Source organism: Bison bison, unplaced genomic scaffold, assembly GCF_000754665.1.
Source record: "Bison bison bison isolate TAMUID 2011002044 unplaced genomic scaffold, Bison_UMD1.0 scf7180017864229, whole genome shotgun sequence".
NCBI lineage: Eukaryota > Metazoa > Chordata > Mammalia > Artiodactyla > Bovidae > Bison > Bison bison.
Window position 1 is genome coordinate 1,852,743 of NW_011494801.1, and position 22,506 is coordinate 1,875,248.

A 22,506-nucleotide genomic window follows, 5' to 3' on the forward strand; every position below is an offset into this window, starting at 1 on the left:
GCATATTGAGTGCAGCACTTTCACAGCATCAGCTTTCAGGATTTGGAAGAGCTCAACTGGAATTCCATCACCTCCACTAGCTTTGTTCGTAGTGATGCTTTCTAAGGCCCACTTGACTTCACATTCCAGGATGTCTAGCTCTAGGTCAGTGATCACACCATGGTGATTATCTGGGTCGTGAAGATCTTTTTTGTACAGTTCTTCTGTGTATTTTGCCATCTCTTCTTAGTATCTTCTGCTTCTGTTAGGTCCATACCATTTCTGTCCTTTATCGAGCTCATCTTTGCATGAAATGTTCCTTTGGTATCTCTAATTTTCTTGAAGAGATCTCTAGTCTTTCCCATTCTGTTGTTTTCCTCTATTTCTTTGTATTGATCATTGAGGAAGGCTTTCTTATCTCTTCTTGCTATTCTTATAACTCTGCATTCAGATGCTTATATCTTTCCTTTTCTCCTTTGCTTTTCGCATCTCTTCTTTTCACAGCTATTTGTAAGGCCTCCTCTGACAGCCATTTTGCTTTTTTACATTTTAACTTTGTTAGTTGTATACATTTAGCATTCAGCTTTTTTTACATTAACATTTAATTTGCAGTCAGAGAACATGGTTGATTTAGACCTATATTTTGAAATTTATAGAAACTGGCATTGTGGCCTGTTCTGTGATAAATTTGTAAATGTTTCATGTGTGCTTGAAAAGCATGTGACTTTAATTTTTAATGTAGAATTTTATATGTGACCATGATATTGTGTTGTTCAGTTGCTATGCCGTGTTCAGCTCTTTGCAACCCATGTACTGCAGCATGCAAAGCTTCCCTGTCCTTCACTGTCTCCTGGAGTTTGCTCAAAATTGTGTTCATTGAATCCCACCATCTCATCCTCTGTCGTCCCCTTCTCCTCCTGCCTTCAATCTTTCCCAGCATCAAGGTCTTTTCTAATGAGTCAAGTCTTCGCATCAGGTGGTCAAATATTGGATCTTCAGCTTCAAAATCAGTCCTTCCAGTGAATATTCAGGGTTGATTGGTTGGATCTCTTTGCTGTCCTAGGAGCTTCAAGAGTCTTCTTCAGTACCACAGTTAGAAAGCATTAATTTCTTCGGCCCTCAGCTTTCTTTATAGTCCAACTTTCAAGTCTGTACATGACTGCTGGAAAAACCATCTTTGACTATCTGGATCTTTGTTGGCAAGTGATGTCTCTGCTTTTTAATATGCTGTCTAGGTTTATCATATCTTTTCTTCCAAGGAGCAAGCGTCTTTTAATTTCATGGCTGCAGTCACTATCCACAATGATTTTGGAGCCCAAGAAAATGAAATCTTGTCACTGTTTCCACATTCCCCCTGTCTATTTGCCATGAAGTCATGGGACTGAATGCCATGAACTTCGTATTTTGAATGTTGAGTTTTAAGCCAGCTTTTTTCACTTTCCTTTTTTTTTTCACTTTCCTTCATCAAGAGGTTCTTCAGTTCCTCTTCACTTTCTGCCATTATAGTGTTATCATCTGCATTATCTGAGGTTGTTGATATTTCTCCCAGTGATCTTGATTCTAGCTTTGAGTCATCCAGTGCAGCGTTTTGCATGATGTACTCCGCACATAATTTGGATAAGCAGGGTGACTGTATGCAGCGTTGACATACTCCTTTCCCAATTTTGAACCAGTTCCATGTCCAGTTCTAACTGTTGTTTCTTGTTCTGCATACAGGTTTCTCAGGAGACAGGTAAAGGTGATCTGGTATTCCCATCTCCTTCAGAATTTTCCACCGTTTGTTTTGATCCACACAGTTAAAGGTTTTAGCATAGTCAATGAAATAGATTGTGTTTTGGAATTCCCTTGTTTTTACTATGATCCAGCAGATTTTGGCAATTTGGTCTCTGGTTCCTCTGTGTTTTCTAAATCCAGCTTGTACATCTGCAAGTTCTTGGTTCATGTACTGCTGAAGCCTAGCCTGAAGGATTTTGATCATAATTTTGCTAGCATGTGAAATGAGTGAAATTGTATGGTTATTTGAACATTGTTTGGCATTGCCTTTTTTTGAGACTGAAATGAAAACACTTTTTCCAGACCTGTGGCCATTTCTGACTTAAGGCTCACCATTAGATTAAGACTGTTAGTTGTGCTGTTCAAATTATCTCTATTGTTTGGTGCTTGACTTATAAAATAGTGAGACAGATGTATTGAAGTCATTATGTCCTTATAGTTCTATCATTTTCTTTTTTTTCTTTTAATTTTATTTTATTTTTAAACTTTACAATATTGTATTAGTTTTGCCAAATATCGAAATGAATCCGCCACAGGTATACCTGTGTTCCCCATCCTGAACCCTCCTCCCTCCTCCCTCCCCATACCCTCCCTCTGGGTCGTCCCAGCGCACCAGCCCCAAGCATACAGCATCGTGCATTGAACCTGGACTGGTGACTCGTTTCATACAGGATATTATACATGTTTCAATGCCATTCTCCCAAATCTCCCAACCCTCTCCCTTTCCCACAGAGTTGGGTATATATATATTAAATTATTATTTCTTCCTGGTAAAGTGAACTTATTATATATGTAGTAATCTTTTCTACCTTGACATTACTTTTTATAGTAGTTTGTTTTATCTGATATTAATGTAGCTATTTGATAACTGTTTGCACAGTATCCTTTTGCCTGAAATCCTTTCCTTGTTCTCATACTTTAGGTATGTCTGAAACAGTTTCTTTTTCTCTCCGTTGGTCAGTTTAGTCTCTTTAATTTATTATTATCATGGCTATTTTTGGATTTGTTTTCCAACTTTTTTTGGGAGCAGGGGGGCTTCCCTGATAGCTCAGTTGGTAAAGAATCTGCCTGCAATCCGGGAGACCCTGGTTCGATTCCTGGTTTGGGAAGATCCCCTGGAGAAGGAATAGGCTACCATTCCAGTATTCTGGCCTGGAGAATTCCATGGACTGTATAAGTCCATGGGGTTGCAAAGAGTCAGACATGACTGAGAACCTTTACCTTTCACTTTTCACTTTCCAACTTTTTACTTCTAATTTTCCTGTTATACCATTTTTTTTAAACTTTCCTGTCATTTTTAGGACTAAGATTTTGATCCTTTTTTTTTTCTTTTCCATTTTTTTGGTCCACTGGGTTGGAAGATATGTAGCACATCTGTATGATACATGCATGTGTTTTATATGTGGTGCACACGTGTTATGTATGATGTGTGTGACGTATGTGTGATGTGTATATATATGTATGCCACGCAGCATGTGGGATATTAGCTCCCTGACCAGGGACTGAACCCAGGCTCTTGACAGTGAAAACGCAGAGTCCTAACCACTAGACTGCCAGGGAATTCCCTTCAATGTTTTCATTCTAAGTTTATTCATTTCTTTAGAACTGTTTGCCGTGTTGGACATTATCTGATTATATATACAAGCGTAGCATTTACTGTCACTTTTTATCTTCTAACTTGAAATTTGTGCACTTTAAGCTTTTTTTCTGTTTTACATCATTTCCTACAGTAGTAGGTACCCTGATCTTTGACCTAAATTGTAACAGTACAAGCTACATTTCTTGAGATCTAGATTTCACAATTACTCTTTATCAGGATGGGTAAGCCAAACAAACATTAAGCAGTAAATTAGACCATATTGTAGAGCAAACTTTTTTAAAGTTCACTTTGGTTATTTTTGGTTGTGCTCAGTCTTTGTTGCTGTGTGAGGACTTTCTTTGCTTGCTGCAAGCAGGGGCTGCCCTTTGTCCCAGCCTGCAGGCTTCTTCATTATGGGGACTTCTCTTGTTATGGAGCACAGGGTCTGGATGCACAGGCTTCGGTACTTGCAACTCATGGGCTCAGGGGTTGTGTGGTGTGTGGCTCTAGGGCAAGTGGGCTTTAGTAGTTGCAGCACGCAGGCTCAGTAGTCGTGGCTTGCACGCTCTAGAGTGCCAGATCGGAAGTTGTGGTGCAGGCGCTTAGTTGCTCGGCTAGCATGTGGAATCCTTCCAGACCGGGAATTGTACCCATGTTCCCTGCATTGGCAGGCTGATTCCTATCCACTGTGCTACCAGGGAAGTCCCTAGAGCAAACTTTTAAGTGAAATGAACACTTATGATTTGGTACCATCTTCACTAATTCTTAATTATTATCATCCCATTACTCATTCAGCTTTAATTTTGGCCATACTGCTTTTTAAAAATGATTTGAGCTTCTGATTCTTGCTGTGTTGTATAGTTTCTTTTTCCATTTATAGCTCCTAAGGCCTCTGCTTTATCAGCAAGGTTATTTCTGTTCCTTCTGCTACCTGATACTCTACTTATTCCTTTTTTTTTTTTTTTTTAGTTTATTTTATTGAAGTATAGTTGATTTACAATGTTGCATTAGTTTCTAGATACTCTACTTTCTTAGCAAGAGATTTTTCTTTTCGGTTTCTTGCTATTCACGTATTTTTAACTGATTAAGAGTCCTTTTTTCTTCTACTTTAGAAAAAAGAGAATTGCAGTCATATTAATTGTTTCATTTGAGAGCATTTGAACTCTCAACCCTTCCCATTTATCATTTGCCAATCAGAAAGAGATAATCAGAGTAAACTGAACATGTCAGCTTTCTCTGTGGAAGTTTCTAATTATGTCTAGCTTAAATTTTTGGATTCCCCCCCTTTTTTTTAATATGTGTAACATAGGATAAAATTTTTAAAACACTTTCTAAATAGCCTATAGAATTTTATAAAATATTTTATGAAAAAGAAAACTTTATAAGACTACATAATTGTTATAGAATTGTTTTAGAAAGTGCTATTAACAGTTTAGTGTCTGTTTTTCTAGATTCTTTCTATGTATATATAAGTTTTTCCTCTATGAATTATTTTGTAACCTATATTATAGATCCTTTAAGATAATACTGATATTTTCCATATTCTTGCTTATGGATCTTATCATTTTTAATGACATAAGTATTATTTAATGACATAAGTATTCCAGTGTACAGATGTGCCATAATTTATTTAACCTATCCTTTCTGTGTATAAAACACTTAGATTATTGCAGTGTTTCTCAAACTGCTGTGGTGAATATATGTGTGTATGTGTATATATATATTGTGAAAAAACATGGATATTTGCATATGTCTTTTATAGCATGCATTTATTAAAAGATAAGATCGCTACATCAAAACAAATACATATTTTAGGTTTTAATGGATATTATTTAATTTCTCCTCAAAAATATATTGTACTGGAACAGTAATATACTGCCAGTGGGATTATAAACTGCTGTAACCACTTTGGAAAGTTGTTTGAGAGTATCTATTAAGATAAACATATGTATATACTGGGGTCCAGCATATCTACTTCTAAATATATGCTCAAGAGAAATACGTACATATATTCATCAGAGCACTATTTTTGTCATCAAATCCTGTAAACAACCCAGTGTCTACCAACAGTTGTATGGATACATAAATTATAATGTATTTATGTAAAGTAGTATTGTACAGCAAAGAGAATGAATGAACTACAGCTAAATACAGCAACATGGATGAATCTGACAAATATAATGTTGAGCTAAAGAAGCTAGACACAAAATACATCATATGATTTTGTTTAATTAATGAAACAGGCAAAAATTAACCCATCATGTTAGAAGTCAGAATAGTGCAGCATAATAATAGAAATGGAGAATGGGAGGCTTCTGAATTCTATTTATTCTCTATTTCTCAATACTTGTGCTGGTTACATGGGCCTATTTTGCATGCAGTGAGCTACACCTTTCTGACTTACACCTTCCTGTATATGTTTCTACATAAGTGAAAATTTACAGCCAAAGACTGCTTTTTTTTTTAATATATAAAACCTTCAAACTCCTACCAGTAGTGCCTGTTTTCCTGTGCTCTTGCCACTCTGATAGATGTAAAAAAAATTTTAATATGATAGATATACAAAAAGATGAATTTCTTTTATTATTAGTGAGGCTAAGCATCTTTTTGCATATTTATTAACAGTCTCTTTCTTCTGTAATTTCTTTGTTCATGTCATTATTTTTCTATTACAGTACTTATTTTTCATACTGATTTGTAGACACTTGATGTATTTTGGATTTTTGTCTATTATATTGCAGAATATAATGTTTTAAATAACAAGTTCAAACTAACAGTTATTTAGGGGAAAGTTTCTTCTAGTAATGAAATCAGTCTTAAAGAGGGTCCATTGTTCTTCCTCTCTAGCTCTGTGACCCAACTGGGTTCTTAGGAAAGTAAAAATCAGCCTCATTAGTTCCATTCTGTACTCTAATATGAAGTTCATGTAGAATAGATTCTATTAGAAGATCCTTGTTTTATTCATAGATATCAATATTCTTTCCTTGACTAGTTTATTCTTTGCTGAGAACAAAATCTCCTTTAAACAAAATCTCAAAACATCCACAGCAATTATATGTTACCTTTAGTTTCTTTTTTTGGTTTCTGTTTATGCCTTTGTATTTCCTAAATATGGAGAGGACGTATAATATTGAGTAGGTTTTGTTTTATGTATAGTAAATTGCATATTAATTTTGTCTGTATTATATTCTTATAAAATAGCCATTTAAATAGTGTGCCGCATGCTATTTCCTTTACTCTCAACCAGTACCAAATTTCTAAATGATCTCTTAACTAAAACATTTTGTTTTAGTAACTCAACTAGTTTGATGTAGTCTTACTGTTTTGTCTGCCTTTTTATGCTTTTGATTGGGGATGCCTTATTGAGATAATGTTGAGTTTAAATAATTTCTAGATTTCACTTGACTTTAATGTTGCTCACTTTCGTTCTGTAGTGGCCTGTGAATGTTTTATATTTATTTCTGTATTTTTCTTTTAATATGTAATTCATAGACGCTCTGCTGTTGCCCGCATTCAGGAGTTCTTCAGGCGGAGAAAAGAAAGGAAAGAAATGGAGGAATTGGATACTTTGAACATTAGAAGGCCACTAGTAAAGATGGTTTATAAGGGCCATCGCAACTCAAGGACAATGGTACCATATACTGATGACATTGTTTGGAAGAACTGCAGTTTCATAATATGAATTTTTTTCCATAATGGTTGTTTTTATATATGCCAGTGTGATTCTACTATATTCTATGTAATTATCTCTGTACATAGCATTTATTGCACTTTCCCAGTTATCTCTTTACTCAAATATAGTTCTTTTTGTCCTATAATATGTTGTGAAAGAGCATTATTTTTTATAAGAAAACTCTACCCTACTGAGGAACTATTAACTTTAAAAATGTTAGCTTATATAGGTAACCATTGCTTCTTTTTTGCTCTCTCATACTTGCTATCTACTTTCCTAGTAGATTTTTTTTTAGTTCATATTAGTTTCTTTTGTTGGTTGTACAGAGAAATATTTGGATATATGAAATCCAGGTTCATTACAAAATATAGTCAGATTAATTATAACTTTTTAAAAGATTGATAAAGATTTGTTTTAGTCACCTTGTCTTTCTAAACTTCAATTTCCTCATCTATGAAGTAAAAACAGACCAGATGATATCTAAGATCTTTTCAAGTGTTTATAACCCAGAAGTCTATCTACATAATGCAATTTTAACTATTTACTGAGAAAATCTTGTGAGATGATTAACAGCTGTCACTCTGAACCATTCATATCTGAAAGTGTTCTCATATATTCATTGAGTTTTCAAAAAGTATCTACAGAATCAATTTCAATCTACTTTCTTTAGGGTAGAGGGAAAAAGTAACTTTGGGATGAGGAAATAATTAGCTCTTTTTATAGATATCATGTAGTAGCAATTTACTTATTTTACAAGGACTACTCATTATTAATAGAAGCAATCAATTTGTATTTCTTGTGTTTTTATAGTTAAAATTTTGGATGGAAATAACTGGGGATAGGAATGGAAAAAAATAGAAGACAAATAAATAGAATAGTAGCCCCAAGTAACAAGAAAATTGGCTCCCCTCCTTTACTTTGCCAAAAATATCAAAGTCACAGCTGCACATAATATGATTTCAAAAATTCTGATCTGAAATACAAAGATTTTTGATGGTTCATTTTGTGCATCTGCTGAAAAACTCCATCATAATCATCTTAACATGTCCTTTGTTTCATTGCTTCATGAAAGTAAATATGTGTTTATATCTTTCCTTCTTGATTGTGAGAACTTCTGATAGCTAATAAAAAGGTTGGTAATTTTGTTCTTTGGCATAAAGCAAAATACTGGGGGGAACAATTCATTTTTTTCTATGAATTGTTTATATTATCTTTTAAAGCGACAATGGAACCAGTTTTGGGAAGTTCAGTGACATCTGTATATAAATTTTCATTATATTGTCCATAACCCAGAAATCTCATTCATTCATTTAGCAGTTATTAACTCAGCACCTACTGTGTGCCCAGGTACTGTTTCAAGCACTATAAATATAATATCGAACAAAATAAAATACTTATCTTCATCATGGGGGACTTTATTTTCTTCCATTTTATCCCTACTAATAAATCTCTGTCATGGTCAATATACTGGAAGACAAAGACTCTCTTCAATTTTTTATTTTCTAAGCCAATTAATTTTTTAAACTTGAGAATAGAAAAATCTTTTTTTAATAACTTTGATTTGAAATCTCTTATAATTTTCTGTTTTTCTTAACCCTTAGATAAAAGAAGCCAATTTCTGGGGTGCCAACTTTGTAATGAGTGGTTCTGACTGCGGCCATATCTTCATCTGGGATCGTCACACTGCTGAGCATTTAATGCTTCTGGAGGCTGATAATCATGTGGTAAACTGCCTGCAGCCCCACCCGTTTGACCCAAGTAAGATGACCTTTTATAAGGCAAGGGTTCAAAATCATTAGTATGATTAATCAGCTTCAACTTTTTTCTAGTTGTAAGAATAATCCAAATTATCCTAGTAGGCAGCTACTAGGGTCAAGTATTGCTCTTCTTGGGTTTAAAACAAAAAAAGTTTACAACCTGTTTCTGGCTGAAAATAGAGGGAAATAGATTAAAAAGTTTATTCTCCTAATAGTTCTTCTTAGTTTTATCAGCTATAAGAGCTTCAGTTGATTGGACTTTTCCCTGCTTAACCAAATTGAACTTCCTCCTGTTAGTCTTTACATATCAGAATTAATTTACCAGAACAAAGGAGCAATGACTTGTTCTTACCTTCCATTTGACATTCCCATGATTCTCATAAAAGAACAGTAAATAGGAAAAAAATTTGAGTGATTTCAAGATGGTCTTAAAATTGTATTATAGGGTAACTTTTAGGAAATCTTCAAAACAGTATTCTCGGTTAACAGTTAAACGTATCAGTACAATGTCCATTCTAACTCAGTTTTGCTGAATATATACATCCATGCATATATACATTACACATTTAAGTGAATTAATGACATTTCTAAGCTTTATATTAATGTGAACTATTTTTTCTAGTTCTCGCTTCATCTGGCATAGATTATGACATAAAAATCTGGTCACCACTAGAGGAATCAAGGATTTTTAACCGAAAACTTGCTGATGAAGTAAGATTTTTGTTTTATTTATTATAGAACATATTTCACTTTGTTCCTGAAATGCTTAATAATTTTATTTATTTATGTATATATTTTTTGGTTGTGCTGTGCCTTCACTGCTGTGTGGGCTTTCTCTAGTTGCACCAAATGGGAGTTACTCTGTAGTTGTGGTGTGTGGGCTTCTCATTGCAGTGGCTCCTCTTGCTGCAGAGCTTGAGCTCTAGGCATGTGGACTTCAGTAGCTGTGGCATGAGGGCCCAGCGGTTGCAGCTCTTGGGCTCTAGCGCTCAGGCTCAATAGTTGTGGCACAAAGGGTTAGTGGCTCCACGGCATGTGGGACCTTCCCCAGTCAGAGATCAAACCCATGTCTCTTTCATTGGCAGGCAGATTGTTTATCATTGAGCCATCAGGGAGGCCCCTGAAATGCTGTTTTAAGAAGAATCAAAGCAAGTTAATTCACTTAATGAGGTCAAATTTTAAGAAAAAGAAAAGAATAAAACATGCCCACAATACTAGAGAGATAAAAACTGAAATACTGTTTTGATAATTAGAATGTTGATTATCAGTAGTAACAGATAAAGTTTATTATAGTCGAATAGATTGACTATTTTGGCTTGATGCAATGAAGAATAATTAAAAAAAAAAAAAAGCCTGTGTCCTTTTAAGAAAGTAGTTTTACTGTAACTTTTCTCCATAATCATAGCCAAATGGGTAGCAGAACAAATGATCAGAGACTCTTTTACTTTATGATTTTATTTTAAGGTTTCCTCAGCTTCTGAAGCTGCTGTTGCATCAGTATTTTTGAAATTAAGTTCTCAGAAGCTGTAGGTTTTTTGCAGGATTCGAAGCAGGAAGATGTATGATATGAAAGCTAAACTCTGGGTATTTCCTCAGCTCCAAACAGAGTTTCCATTTATGGGTTTCATTTAAGATTTCATACAAGTATTTCTTATAAGGAAAATAAGGATCCATTGCGTTAATCAGCTACTAATGAATTACTGAGCTTCTGTGAGGAGGTGAGTGCAACTAAGGTTGATACTGCTACCTCTTACCCCTTCGTGGACCTCAGCCTTGTCATGGCAAAGGGGCTTCCATAACTCAATAAAGCTATGAGCCACATGCTGTGACAGCCACCCGAGAGAGAAAAAGAGTTCTGACAAAACGTGGTCCACTGGAGGAGGAAATGGCAAAGCACTCCACTGTTCTTGTTGCAAGAATCTTATGAACAGGATGAAAAAGCAAAAGGATATGATACTGGAAGATGGGCCCCCATATCAGAAGATGCTACAGGGGAAGAGCAGAGGGCAATTACTAATAGCTCCAGAAAGAATGAAGTGGCTGAGCCAAAGAAGAAATGTCACTCAGTTGTGGATGTATCTGGTGGTGAAAATAAAGTCCAATGTTGTAAAGAACAATATTGCATAGGAATGTTAGGTCCATGAATCAAGGTAAATTGGACTTGGTCAAGCAGGAGAGACAAGAATAAAAATCAACATCTTAGGAATCAGTGAATTAAAATGGACAGGAATGGGTGAATTTAATTCAGATGACCTTTGATTCTACTGCTGTGGGCAAGAATCCCTTATAAGAAACGGAGTAGCCATCATAGTCAACAAGAGTCTGACATGCAGTACATGGGTACAATCTCAAAAATGACAGAATGATCTTGGTTTGTCTCCAAGGCAAACGATTCAATATCACAGTAATCCAAGTCTATACCCTAACCATTAATGCCAAAGAAGCTGAAGTTGAATGGTTCTGTGAAGACCTACAAGACCTTCTAGAACTAACACCAAAAAAAGATGTCCTTTTCATCATAGGGGATTCAATTGCAAAAGTAGGAAGTCAGGAGATAACCTGGAGTAACATGCAAGTTTTGCCTTGGAATACAAAATGAAATAGGGCAAAGCCTAATAGAGTTTTGTCAAGAGAACACGCTGGTCACAAAGACACCTTTTTCCAACAACACAAGAGAACACTCTACATGTGAACATCACCAGGTGGTCTATAGTAAAATCAGATTGATAATTTTTTGCAGCTGAAAATGGAGAAGCTCTTGACAGTCAGCAAAAATAAGACCTGGAGCTGACTGTGGCTCAGATCATGAGCTCCTTATTGCAAAATTCAGGCTTAAGTTGAAGAAAGTAGGGAAAATAACTAGGCCTTTCAGGTATGACCTTAATCGAATCCCTTTTTATTATACAGTGGAGATGATGAATAGATTCAAGAGATTAGATCTGGTAGAGTGTGCGTAAAGAACTATGGACAGAGGTTTGTAACATACGAGAAGCAGTGACCAAAACCATCCCCAAGAAAAAGGAATTCAAGAAGGCAAAGTGGTTGCCTGAGGAGGCTTTACAAATAGCTGAGAAAACAGAAGTGAAGGGCCAGGGAGAAAGGGAAAGATATACCCAACTGAATGCAGAGTTCTAGAGAATAGCAAGGAGAGATAAGAAGGCCTTCTTAAATGAACAATGCAAAGATATAGAGGAAAACAATAGAATGGGACAGACTAGAGAACTCTTCAAGAAAATAGGAGATAACATGGGAACATTTCATGTAAGGATGGGCACAATAAAGAACAGAAACTGTAAGGACCTAACAGAAGCAGAAGATACTAAGAAGAGGTGGCAGGGATACACAGAAGAACTATACAAAAAGGTCTTAATGACCCAGATAACAACAATGATGTGGTCACTCACCTAGAGCCCCAGACATCCTGGAGTGTGAAGTTAAGTGGGCCTTAGGAAGCATCACTACAAACAAAGCTAGTGGAGGTGATGGAATTCCAACTCAGCTATTTAAAATCCTAAAATAGGATAATGGTGTTAAAGTGCTGCACTCAGTATGTAAGCAAATTTGGAAAATTTAGCAGTGGCCACAGGACTGGAAAAGATCAATCTTCATTCTAATCTCAGAGAAAGGCAATGTGAAAAAATGTTCAAACTACCTCACAATTGCACTCATTTCATATGCTAGTAAGGTTATGCTCAAAATCCTTCTAGCTAGGGTTCAGCAGTATGTGAACCAAGAACTTCCAGATGTACAAGCTGGATTTAGAAAAGGCAGAGAAATTAGAGATCAAACTGCCAACATTTGTTGAATCCCAGAAAAATCAAGGGAATTCCAAGAAAACATTTACTTCTGCTTCATTAACTGTGCTAAACTGTAGGTTGTTATGAATCACAACAAGTAGTGGAAAATTCTCAAAGAGATGGACCACCTTACCTGCCTCTGGGCTTTCCTGATGGTTCAATAGTAAAGGATCCACTTGCAGTGCAGGAGACCCAGGTTTGATAACCTGGGTTGGGAAGATACCCTGAGAAGGGAGTGGCAGCCCACTCCAGTATTCTTGCTTGGAGAATTCCATGGACAGAGGATCATGGTAGGCTATAGTCGAAGGGTTCACAAAAGTGATGGACACAACTGAGCAACTAACACTCACTTAGTACCTGTCTCCTGAGAAATCAACATGCGGGTCAAGAAGCAATAGTTAGGACCAGACATGGAACAACTGATGGGTTCAAAATCGGGAAAGGAATACATCAAGGCTTGCTTATTTAACTTATATTATATGCAGAGTTCATCATGTAAAATGCTGGGCAGGATGAAGCACAAGCTGGAATCAAGATTGCCAGGAGAAATAACAGCAGGTGTTACCCCTCTAATGGACGAAAGTAAAGAGGAAGTAACACTGGAGAAGGGAATGGCAAACCACTTCAGTTTTCTTGCCTTGAGAACCCCATGAACAGTATGAAAAGGCAAAAAGATAGGACACTGAAAGATGAACTCCCCAGGTCAGTAAGTGCCCAATATGCTACTGGAGATCAGTGGAGAAATAACTCCAGAAAGAATGAAGAGACGGAGCCAAAGCAAAAACAACACCCAGTAGTGGATGTGACTAGTTATGGAAATAAAGTCCTATGCTGTAAAGAGCAGCATTGCGTAGGAATCTGGAATGTTGGGCCCATGCTGCTACTGCTGCTGCTAAGTCCCTTCAGTCATGTCCGACTCTGTGCGACCCCATAGACGGCAGCCCACCAGGCTCCCCCATGCCTGGGATTCTCCAGGCAAGAATACTGGAGTGGGTTGCCATTTCCTTCTCCAATGCATGAAAGTGAAAAGTGAAAGTGAAGTCACTCAGTCGTATCCGACTCCTAGCAACCCCATGGACTGCAGCCTGGAAAGAGCTAATTGGAGTTTCTTTGCCTCACCTCTTCTTCCCACCGAGAGAGAAGAGGGGGTGATGCTGTGGGCTCCAGCTTCAGATATATGGCAGTACCAGCTGCCCCCTACCCACCCTGTCCCCACTTTCTCCACTCTGCCGATTGATGCCTGCTCCTCAAAGCTTACTGATCACAAAAGGACAGCCCCCACCCACTGTGGCTCAATTCTGGGCCCATGAATCAAGGCAAATTGGAAGTGGTCAGGCAGGAGATGACAAGAGTGAACATTGACATTATAGGAATCAGTGAACTAAAATGGACTGGAATGGGTGAATATAACTCAGATGACCATTATATCTACTACTGTGGGCAGGAATCCCTTAGAAGAAATGGAGTAGCCATCATAGTCAACAAAAGAGTCTGAAATGCAGTATTTGGATGCAATCTCAAAAACAACAGAATGATCTCTGTTCGTTTCCAAGGCAAACCATTCAATATCACAGTAATCCAAGTCTATGCTCCAACCAGTAATGCTGAAGAAGCTGAAGTTGAATGGTTCTGTAAAGACCGACATGACCTTCCACAACTAACACCCCAAAGTGTCCTTTTCATTATAGGGGACTGGAATGCAAAAGTAGGAAGTCAACAGATACCTGGAGTAACAGGCAGATTTGGCCTTGGAGTACAGAATGAAGCAGGGCAAAGGCTTCTGAAAACAGAGATTTGCCAAGAGAATGCACTGATCATAGCAAACACCCTCTTCCAACAACACAAGAGACAATTCTACACATAAACATCACCAGATGGTCAATTCTGAAATCAGACTGATTATATTCTTTGCAGCCAAAGATGGAGAAGCTCTATGCAGTCAGCAAAAACAGGACCAGGAGCTGACTATGGCTCAGATCACGAACTCCTTATTGCCAAATTCAGACTCATATTGAAGAAAGTAGGGAAAACCACCAGACCATTCAGGTATGACCTAAATCAAATCCCTTACGAATATGTAGTGAAAGCGAGAAGTAGATTCAAGGGATTAGATCTGATAGAGTGCGTGGTGAATGATTTACAGAAATTCATGGCATTGTACAGGTGGCGGTGATCAAGACCATCCCCAAGAAAAGGAAATGCAAAAAGGCAAAATGATTGTCTGAGGAGGTCTTACAAATAGCTGAAAAAAAGAAGAGAAGCTAAAGGCAAAGGAGAAAAGGAAAGATAAGAAAGCCTTCCTCTGTGATTAGTGCAGAGAAATAGAGGAAAACAATAGAATGGGAAAGACTAGAGATCTCACCTTGTTTATTTAACTTACATTCAGAGTTCCTCATGCAAAAAGCTGGGCTGGATGACTCACAAACTGGAATTAAGAATGCCAGGAGAAATAACCTCAGATAGGCAGGTGACACCACTCTTATGGAGGAAAGTAAACTTTCCTCCATTAGGTAAAGTGAAAGTGTTAGTTGCTCAGTTGTGTCCCCCCCTCCATGGACTGTATAGTCTGTCATGCTTCTATGTCCATGGAATTCTCCAGGCACAAATCTGTTATGTATCACAACAAACTGTGGAAAATTCTTACAGAGATGGGAATACCAAACCACCTGACATGCCTCCTGAGAAATCTGTATGCAGATCAAGAAACAACAGGTAGAACTGGACATGGAACAACCGACTGGTTCCAGATCAGGAAAGGAGTTTGTCAAGGATGTATATTGTCACCCTGCTTATTTAACTTATATGCAGAGTGCATCATGTGAAATGCCGGGCTGGATGAAACACAAGCTGGAATCAAGATTGCCGGGAGAAATATCAATAACCTCAGATATGCAGGTGACACCAGTCTTATGGCAGAAAGCAAAGAAGAACTAAAGAGCCTCTTGATGAAAGTGAAAGAGGAGAATGAAAAAGCAGGCTTAAAGCTCAACATTCAGAAAACTAAGATCATGGCATCCAGTCCCATCACTTCATGGCAAATAGATGGGCAAATAATGGAACAGTGACAGACTTTATTTTCTTGGGCTCTAATATCACTGCAGATGGTCACTGCAACCGTGAAATTAAAAGATGCTTGCTCCTTGGAAGATAAGCTATGACCAACCTAGACACCACATTAAAACGCAGAGACATTACTCTGCCTACAAAGGTCCGTCTGGTCAAAGCTATGGTTTTTCTAGTAGTCATGTATGGATGTGAGAGTTGGACTATAAAGAAAGCTGAGCTTTGAAGAATTGATGCTTTTGAACTGTGATGTTGGAAAAGACTCTTGAGAGTCCCTTGGACTGCAAGGAGATCCAACCAGTCAATCCTAAAGGAAATCAGTCCTGAATGTTCATTGGAAGTACTGATGCTGAGGCTGAAACTCCAATACTTTGGCCACCTGATGTGAAGAACTGACTCATTGGAAAAGGCCCTGATGCTTGGAAAGATTGAATGCGGGAGGAGAAGGGATGACAGAGGATGAAAAGATTGGATGGCATCACCGACTCCTTGGACATGAGTTTGAATAAGCCTGGCATGTTGCAGTCCATGGGGTTGCAAAGAATCAGAAATGACTGAGTGACTGAACTGAACTGAAAGAGGAACTAAAGAGCCTGTTGATGAGGATAAAAGAGGAGAATGAAAAAGCTGGCTTAAAACTCAGCATTCAAAAAACATCATGGCGTCCAGTCCTATCATTTCATGGCAGCTTGATGGAGAAAAGTGGAAGCAGTGACAAATTTTATTTCCTTTGGCTCCAAAATCACTGTGGACAGTGACTGCAGCCATAAAATTAAAAGATGCTTGCTCCTTGGAAAGAAAGCAGTAACAAACCTAGACAGTGTATTAAAAAGTAGAGACATCACTTTGCTGGCAAAGGTCTGTATAATCCGAGCTATGGTTTTTCCAGTTGTCATGTACTGATATGATTGTTGAACCATAAAGAAGGCTGAGCACTAAAGAAGTAACGCTTTTCAACTGTGGTGTTAGAGAAGACTCTTGAGAGTCCCTTGGACTGCAAGGAAATCAAACCAGTCAACCCTTAAGGATATCAGTCCTGACTATTCACTGGAAGGACTGATATTGAAGCTGAAACTCCAGTACTTTGGCCACTTGAGGTGAAGAGCTGACTCATTGGAGAAGACCCTGATGCTGGGGAAAAATGAAGGTAGGAGGAGAAGGAGGAGGCAGAGTATGAGATGGATATCATCACCGACTCAATGGACAGGCATTTGAACAAACTCTCAGAGATAGTGAAGGAGCCTGGCATGCTGTAGTTCATGGGTTGCAAAAAGTTGGACAGGATTTGATAACTGAACAACAACAGCCCATAAGGGGTGCATTGCTAAAAATATTAGTAAATTGAAAAACTCGTTCTCTACGCCACGGTTGACGGTTCATAGTGAGATTCCCACATATATTTTTACTCATTATGTCAATAGACCTATATTAAACACTTAAGGCCCCTTTGTCCATGGAATTTTCCAAGCAAGAATACTGGAGTGGGTTGCTATTTCCTATTCTAGGGGGTCTTCCCAACGCAGCTATCGAACCCAAGTCTCTTTTGTCTCCTTTATCGGCAAGCAGGTGCCACATAGGAAGCCCCTATATCAGGTAGAATCCTGGATTTTAAAAGATAAACCCTTTCCTTCAGAACCCAAAGACTAGTGGGAAAAAACAGACATATGAACAACCAGAGTACAGTGTGGTCAGTGTCAGAAATGTACACGTAGTGTTCTGGAAACTCGTAGAAAGGAATTTTCAATTGGAGTAAATGGGATGGGAAGGTCTTCACAGAGGAAATCAGAATTGGACTGAGTTTACCAGGTAGACCAGGACCAAAGGAACATTTGAGAGAGAAGGATCAGCGTGTTTCAAGTTGCTGTAAGGTGGGTGAGCCATCTGCGTGCTGAGGACACATAAGAAAGCAGCTCAGCGGGCCTCATGAGGCCGGGCTGTACAGGGCCCTGTGGGCACCCTCATGAGTTGACAATGTAATGTCGTTGGGGGACTGCTGATCAGGTTAGTGTCTTTTCTTCCTTTACTGCTTTCCTTCCTTTCTTTCTGTTTTTCCTTTGCCATTCCCTTTGGTTTCCTCTTTTTTCCTTTGTCTATAATTATACATTAAATCCATAGATGTTCATGGATGTTCTTTAGTCCTGTTCTTCATACTTAAGACACAGTTCATTGGTAACTCTCATCTAGAGGTTTATTTTTGAAGTTAACTTTGAAGTTAACGTAACATTTTCCTTGAGGGGCACAAATGACCCAGGGATAATAATCTAACAGTGCTGTCACTAGAAATATCAGTTCCACTAGAGGGAAAAAAAATAATAAGCGGACACAAAGTAGACTGCTCTGCTTTTATAAACAAATTATAAGTAAAAGTAAATTGAATTCTTATGTGTTTCAGGTAGCCTCAGGGTTTGACCTTTGTCTTTCTTCCAGTTAAAGAGTAGTGTTCTCTGATCTTACTCTGTTGATTACAAGCTAAAGTAATTATTTGGCATTGGGTGGCCTTAAGAGGGCAATGGCACCCCACTCCAGTACTCTTGCCTGGAAAATCCCATGGATGGACGAGTCTGGTAGGCTGCAGTCCATGGGGTCGCTGGGAGTCGGACGCGACTGAGCGACTTCACTTTCACCCATTGGAGAAGGAAATGGCAACCCACTCCAGTGTTCTTGCCTCGAGAATCCCAGGGATGGGGAAGCCTGGTGGGCTGCCATCTATGGGGTCGCAAAGAGTCAGACACAACTGAAGCAACTTAGCAGCAGCAGCCTTAAGATGGTAATATAGACTCATATAGATATATGTGAAGAATGAAGTAATTCCTGTTAATTCTTTACAGTTCTCCTAGTATCTAAGGAAAACATACAGTTACTCTATGATCTTTGACATGGTTATTTAACTTGTCTCATAGGTTATAACTCGAAATGAACTCATGCTGGAAGAGACTAGAAATACCATTACAGTTCCAGCCTCTTTCATGTTGAGGATGTTGGCTTCACTGAACCATATTCGAGCTGGTAAGAACTGTCAGTATGCCTTAAAATCATTATTATATTTGAAAAAACATTATTTAAGATTGATGTTAAAGGGATTTATATTTAAGGGGAAAAGGGGATTTTCCTGACAGTCCAGTAGCTAGCACTTGCACTTCCACTGCAGGGGGCAGGGGTTCCATACCTGGTTGGGAAACTTAAGATCCCACATGCTGCATGGTGCGGCCAAAAAATTCAGAGATTTTATTAATCTCCTTAAATTACAAGATCAAGGCCAACTTTTTTTGGCCTTAACTTTTTAACTTTTTTTTTAAACACAGGAAGTGTATTTCTTGCTGACATTAGGTCCTCTCAGACTACATAGAAGGCGGCTTAACTTTTGAACTGAGTGGTATGAATTCTTCTTGATCTTAGTACAGTAATTTGTATCCCCATGAGCCAACTTTATTGAACTGTCCTAATGAAAAGATGACATCACTTCAAATCTTTTATCAGCTATGGTTTTCTTCTCAGAGTGGAATATCATATCATAAACCTTAAGATGTGTTAAGGTTTATGTAAGTAAGTAACTTTTAATGATACATTTGGCCAAAATCAATCACAGCCCAGACAAAAATAAATGTATTACTACAAAGATTTGAAACAATAGCTCAATGTATTTTTCTAATTTTTGTGTGTTTGTTTTAGAAGATAAACCATGGGGTTCAGTGCTTCAGATACAAAACTTCACATTACAATTAATTACATTATATTATAACTAATTTTCAAGAAGGAATAGAATAACCTGTGTTCATAACAATAGAAAGTATCCAATATCCATTATAAACAAAATGTTTAGCACTTCACTGATAACACAAATTTCTTTATATGTTGAGTACTGTTTAATAACACCAACCATGTATAGAGTACCTTTAATGAATCAGGCAGCATACCAATCATTTCACAAATCTATCCTCAGTTAGCTCCAGCCCTCTACATAGTAGAGTATTTTTAATAACTCACTGCAGGTCACACAACTGATAAACGGTAAAGCCTGAATTTGAAACTGGCTTCCAAGCATTTACTCTCCTTTTACCTACAAATTTCAGTTGCAGGAACATATTCAAGTCATGAATAAGACATGCAGTCCTCTGGATGAGCTGATTTCAAACTGTTTTTCTAGTCCGTTCTTTCCTTCTCTGTCCTCTCCATTCTCTGTGCTGCCGCTGCTAAGTTGCTTCAGTCGTGCCCAACTCTGTGCAGCCCCATAGATGGCAGCCCACCAGGCTCCCCCGTCCCTGGGATTCTCCAGGCAGGAACACTGGAGTGGGTTGCCAGTTTCTTCTCCATCCTCTCTGGCCCTCTCTAAATCTGCGGGTACCTCAAACTCTTTCCTGCCTCAGAATCTTTACAGTCATGCTGTCCCCTCCCACCCTCACTCTTTGTTAGGATAACTTCTGTCCTGGGTTCGATCCCTGGGTTGGGAAGATCCTCTGGAGAAGGGAATGGCTACCCGCTCTAATAGTCTGGCCTTGAGAATTCCATGGACAGAAGAGCCTGGTGGGGTCCATGGGGTCACAAAGAGTCAGACACGACTGAGTGACTTTCACTTTCACCTTTCTGTTACAGACCCTCAGGTCTATATAAACGGCAGACTGCATATCATTTCCTCAGAGAGTGGGGAAGGGAGACATAAGTATTCCTGGCAGAAAAAAAGAGTATATAGCATTTGTCTTAAGTCCTGGAAGAGACTGTGGTACATCTACAAATTTAAAGACTCTCCTTATGTCTGTAATTAAAGGAGCTAGAAAGAAAACCCTCAAATTGTCAATATCAACTATTACAAGGAAAGAATAAAAATTTCAAATGGTTAAAGCAAAACAAAAAATAAACCTAAAATGAAAACAGAAAATGTTTGCAATCCAACAGCATATTATCGTGGTACTTCTTTTGCCCCCATGTTATTCACTGTGACATCTTTTGATCTGTTTTCTTCAATAAGAAGCAGTACTCTTAAAATTCACTTGACTTCAGATTTGAGGAGGCACTGTTTTATAGAACAGGAAAAACATGTGCTGATTATGATAACTAAATTTGCTGATTATGATAACTAAATTTTCATATAGAGTTCATCTGGTGAATGGCTCTTTCTGAGTTTGCCTATAGGACACTGTTTCTCCTTTCATTTGTGCAAGAATCTATTTTAAATGCGTGCTGATGTATCAGTGGTTTGTTAACTCAGTTACTACTCTCCTTCTTTGATTTTAGAATTAGCTGCTTATAATATAAAGGTTTTCTTTATTCTATTGTTTTTGTTTTTTTTGGCCAGCAATCAAAGGGAGACACTTTGTAGCTGGCTTAGTCAACCTAACTCACCCTCTTGTTTCTCTTAAGTAAAATCCTTGATAGGAAAAGATAACCAAAAGTTGATATTTCTGCTGCTTTTATTCTTAAGATATCTAGTTATTTGATGAGTCAGCTACTCCTTTCCTCTCCTTTTCTTCATTGTCCTGTATTCCAAGTACAATGATGTGCACATTAAATCTCCTTTTCAAAACTACAAATACCTGGTTCCTACGCACTAAAGATCCTGATTCATTTTATCTGAATAGGATTTGAGCTTCTGTATTTTAAAAAAAACACCCAAAATTTTCTCATGAATGCTCTACTAACAGCTTTTAGTTTAGGCAACTTCATGAGAGATAAAGGCAGTTCTGAGATTCCTAGAAGCTTTGACAGGCTTTGGAGAGATGGTGTGTGAACCATTCCAAACTCTTCTAGAATATGTTACAATCTACTCAGTTTACTCCCCTCTTTAAAATTCTCTTGTGCCTCCCCATGCTCTTAGGATAAAGTCCAGTGTTAACATGGTTTATAAAACCCTGAAGCATTTGTTGCTACCTCTGGAACATGGCAGATGTAGATCTAAATAGCCATATCTGTAGAGCTAACATCACACTGAACGTACAGGCACTTACCCATTCATGTACAAATTCACTCCATCAATTAGGGTAGCTTTACTCCAGAATACAATCCATATTCATCTATCTTGGTCTCCCCACTTCTGCTCTCACTTTTGTATAGTCTGATTTCCACAGCAGTCAGAGGAGGCTTTTTTAAAATGTGGGTCAGTAAGTTCAGTTCAGTCGCTCAGTTGTGTCCAACTCTGCGACCCCATGGACTGCAGCATGTCAGGCTTCCCCGTCCATCACCAATTCCCGGAGCTTACTCAAATTCATGTCCATTGAGTTAGTGATGCAGTCCAACCATCTCATCATCTGTCATACCCTTCTCCTTCTGCCATCAGTCTTTCCCAGCATCAGGGTCTTTTCCAATGAGTCAGTTCTTCGCATCAGGTGGCCAAAGTATTGGATTTTCAGCTTTAGCATCAGTACTTCCAAGGAATATTCAGGACTGATTTCTTTTAGGATGGACTGCTTTGATCTCCTTGCAGTCCAAGGGACTCTCAAGAGTCCTCTCCAATATCACAGTTCAAAAGCATCAATTCTTCAGCACTGAGCTTTCTCCATAGTCCAACTCTCACATCCATACATGACTACTAGAAAAACCATAGCTTTGACTAGACGGACCTTTGTTGGCAGAGTAATGTCTCTGTGTTTTAATGTGCTGTCTAGGTTGGTCATAGCTTTTCTTCCAAGGAGCAAGCATCTTTTAACTTCATGGTTGCAGTCACCATCTGCAGTGATATTGGAGCCCAAGAAAATAAAGTCTGTCACTGTCTCCATTGTTTCCCCATCTATTTGCCATGAAGTGATTGGACTGGATGCCATGATTTTAGTTTTCTGAATGTTGAGTTTTAAGCCAACTTTTTCATTCTCCTCTTTCACTTTCATCAAGACGCTTTTTAGTTCTTCTTTGCTTTCTGCCATAAGACTGGTGTCATCTGCATATCTGAGGTTATTG

The 22,506-nt window shown here is 38.1% G+C and overlaps 1 protein-coding gene across 6 annotated transcripts in view; it reads left to right on the forward strand.

Moving 5' to 3' along the window:
- The window catches only part of DCAF6 (DDB1 and CUL4 associated factor 6), a 180,342-nt gene that overhangs the window by 152,884 nt on the left and 4,952 nt on the right, over positions 1–22,506 (forward strand). For all 6 annotated transcript variants that reach the window (XM_010846012.1, XM_010846013.1, XM_010846014.1 and 3 more), the window contains 4 exons: positions 6,824–6,962; positions 8,606–8,762; positions 9,384–9,472; positions 18,522–18,627. In XM_010846012.1, coding sequence (XP_010844314.1) covers positions 6,824–6,962; positions 8,606–8,762; positions 9,384–9,472; positions 18,522–18,627 — 491 coding nt within the window. The remainder of the gene's footprint in view (positions 1–6,823; positions 6,963–8,605; positions 8,763–9,383; positions 9,473–18,521; positions 18,628–22,506) is intronic.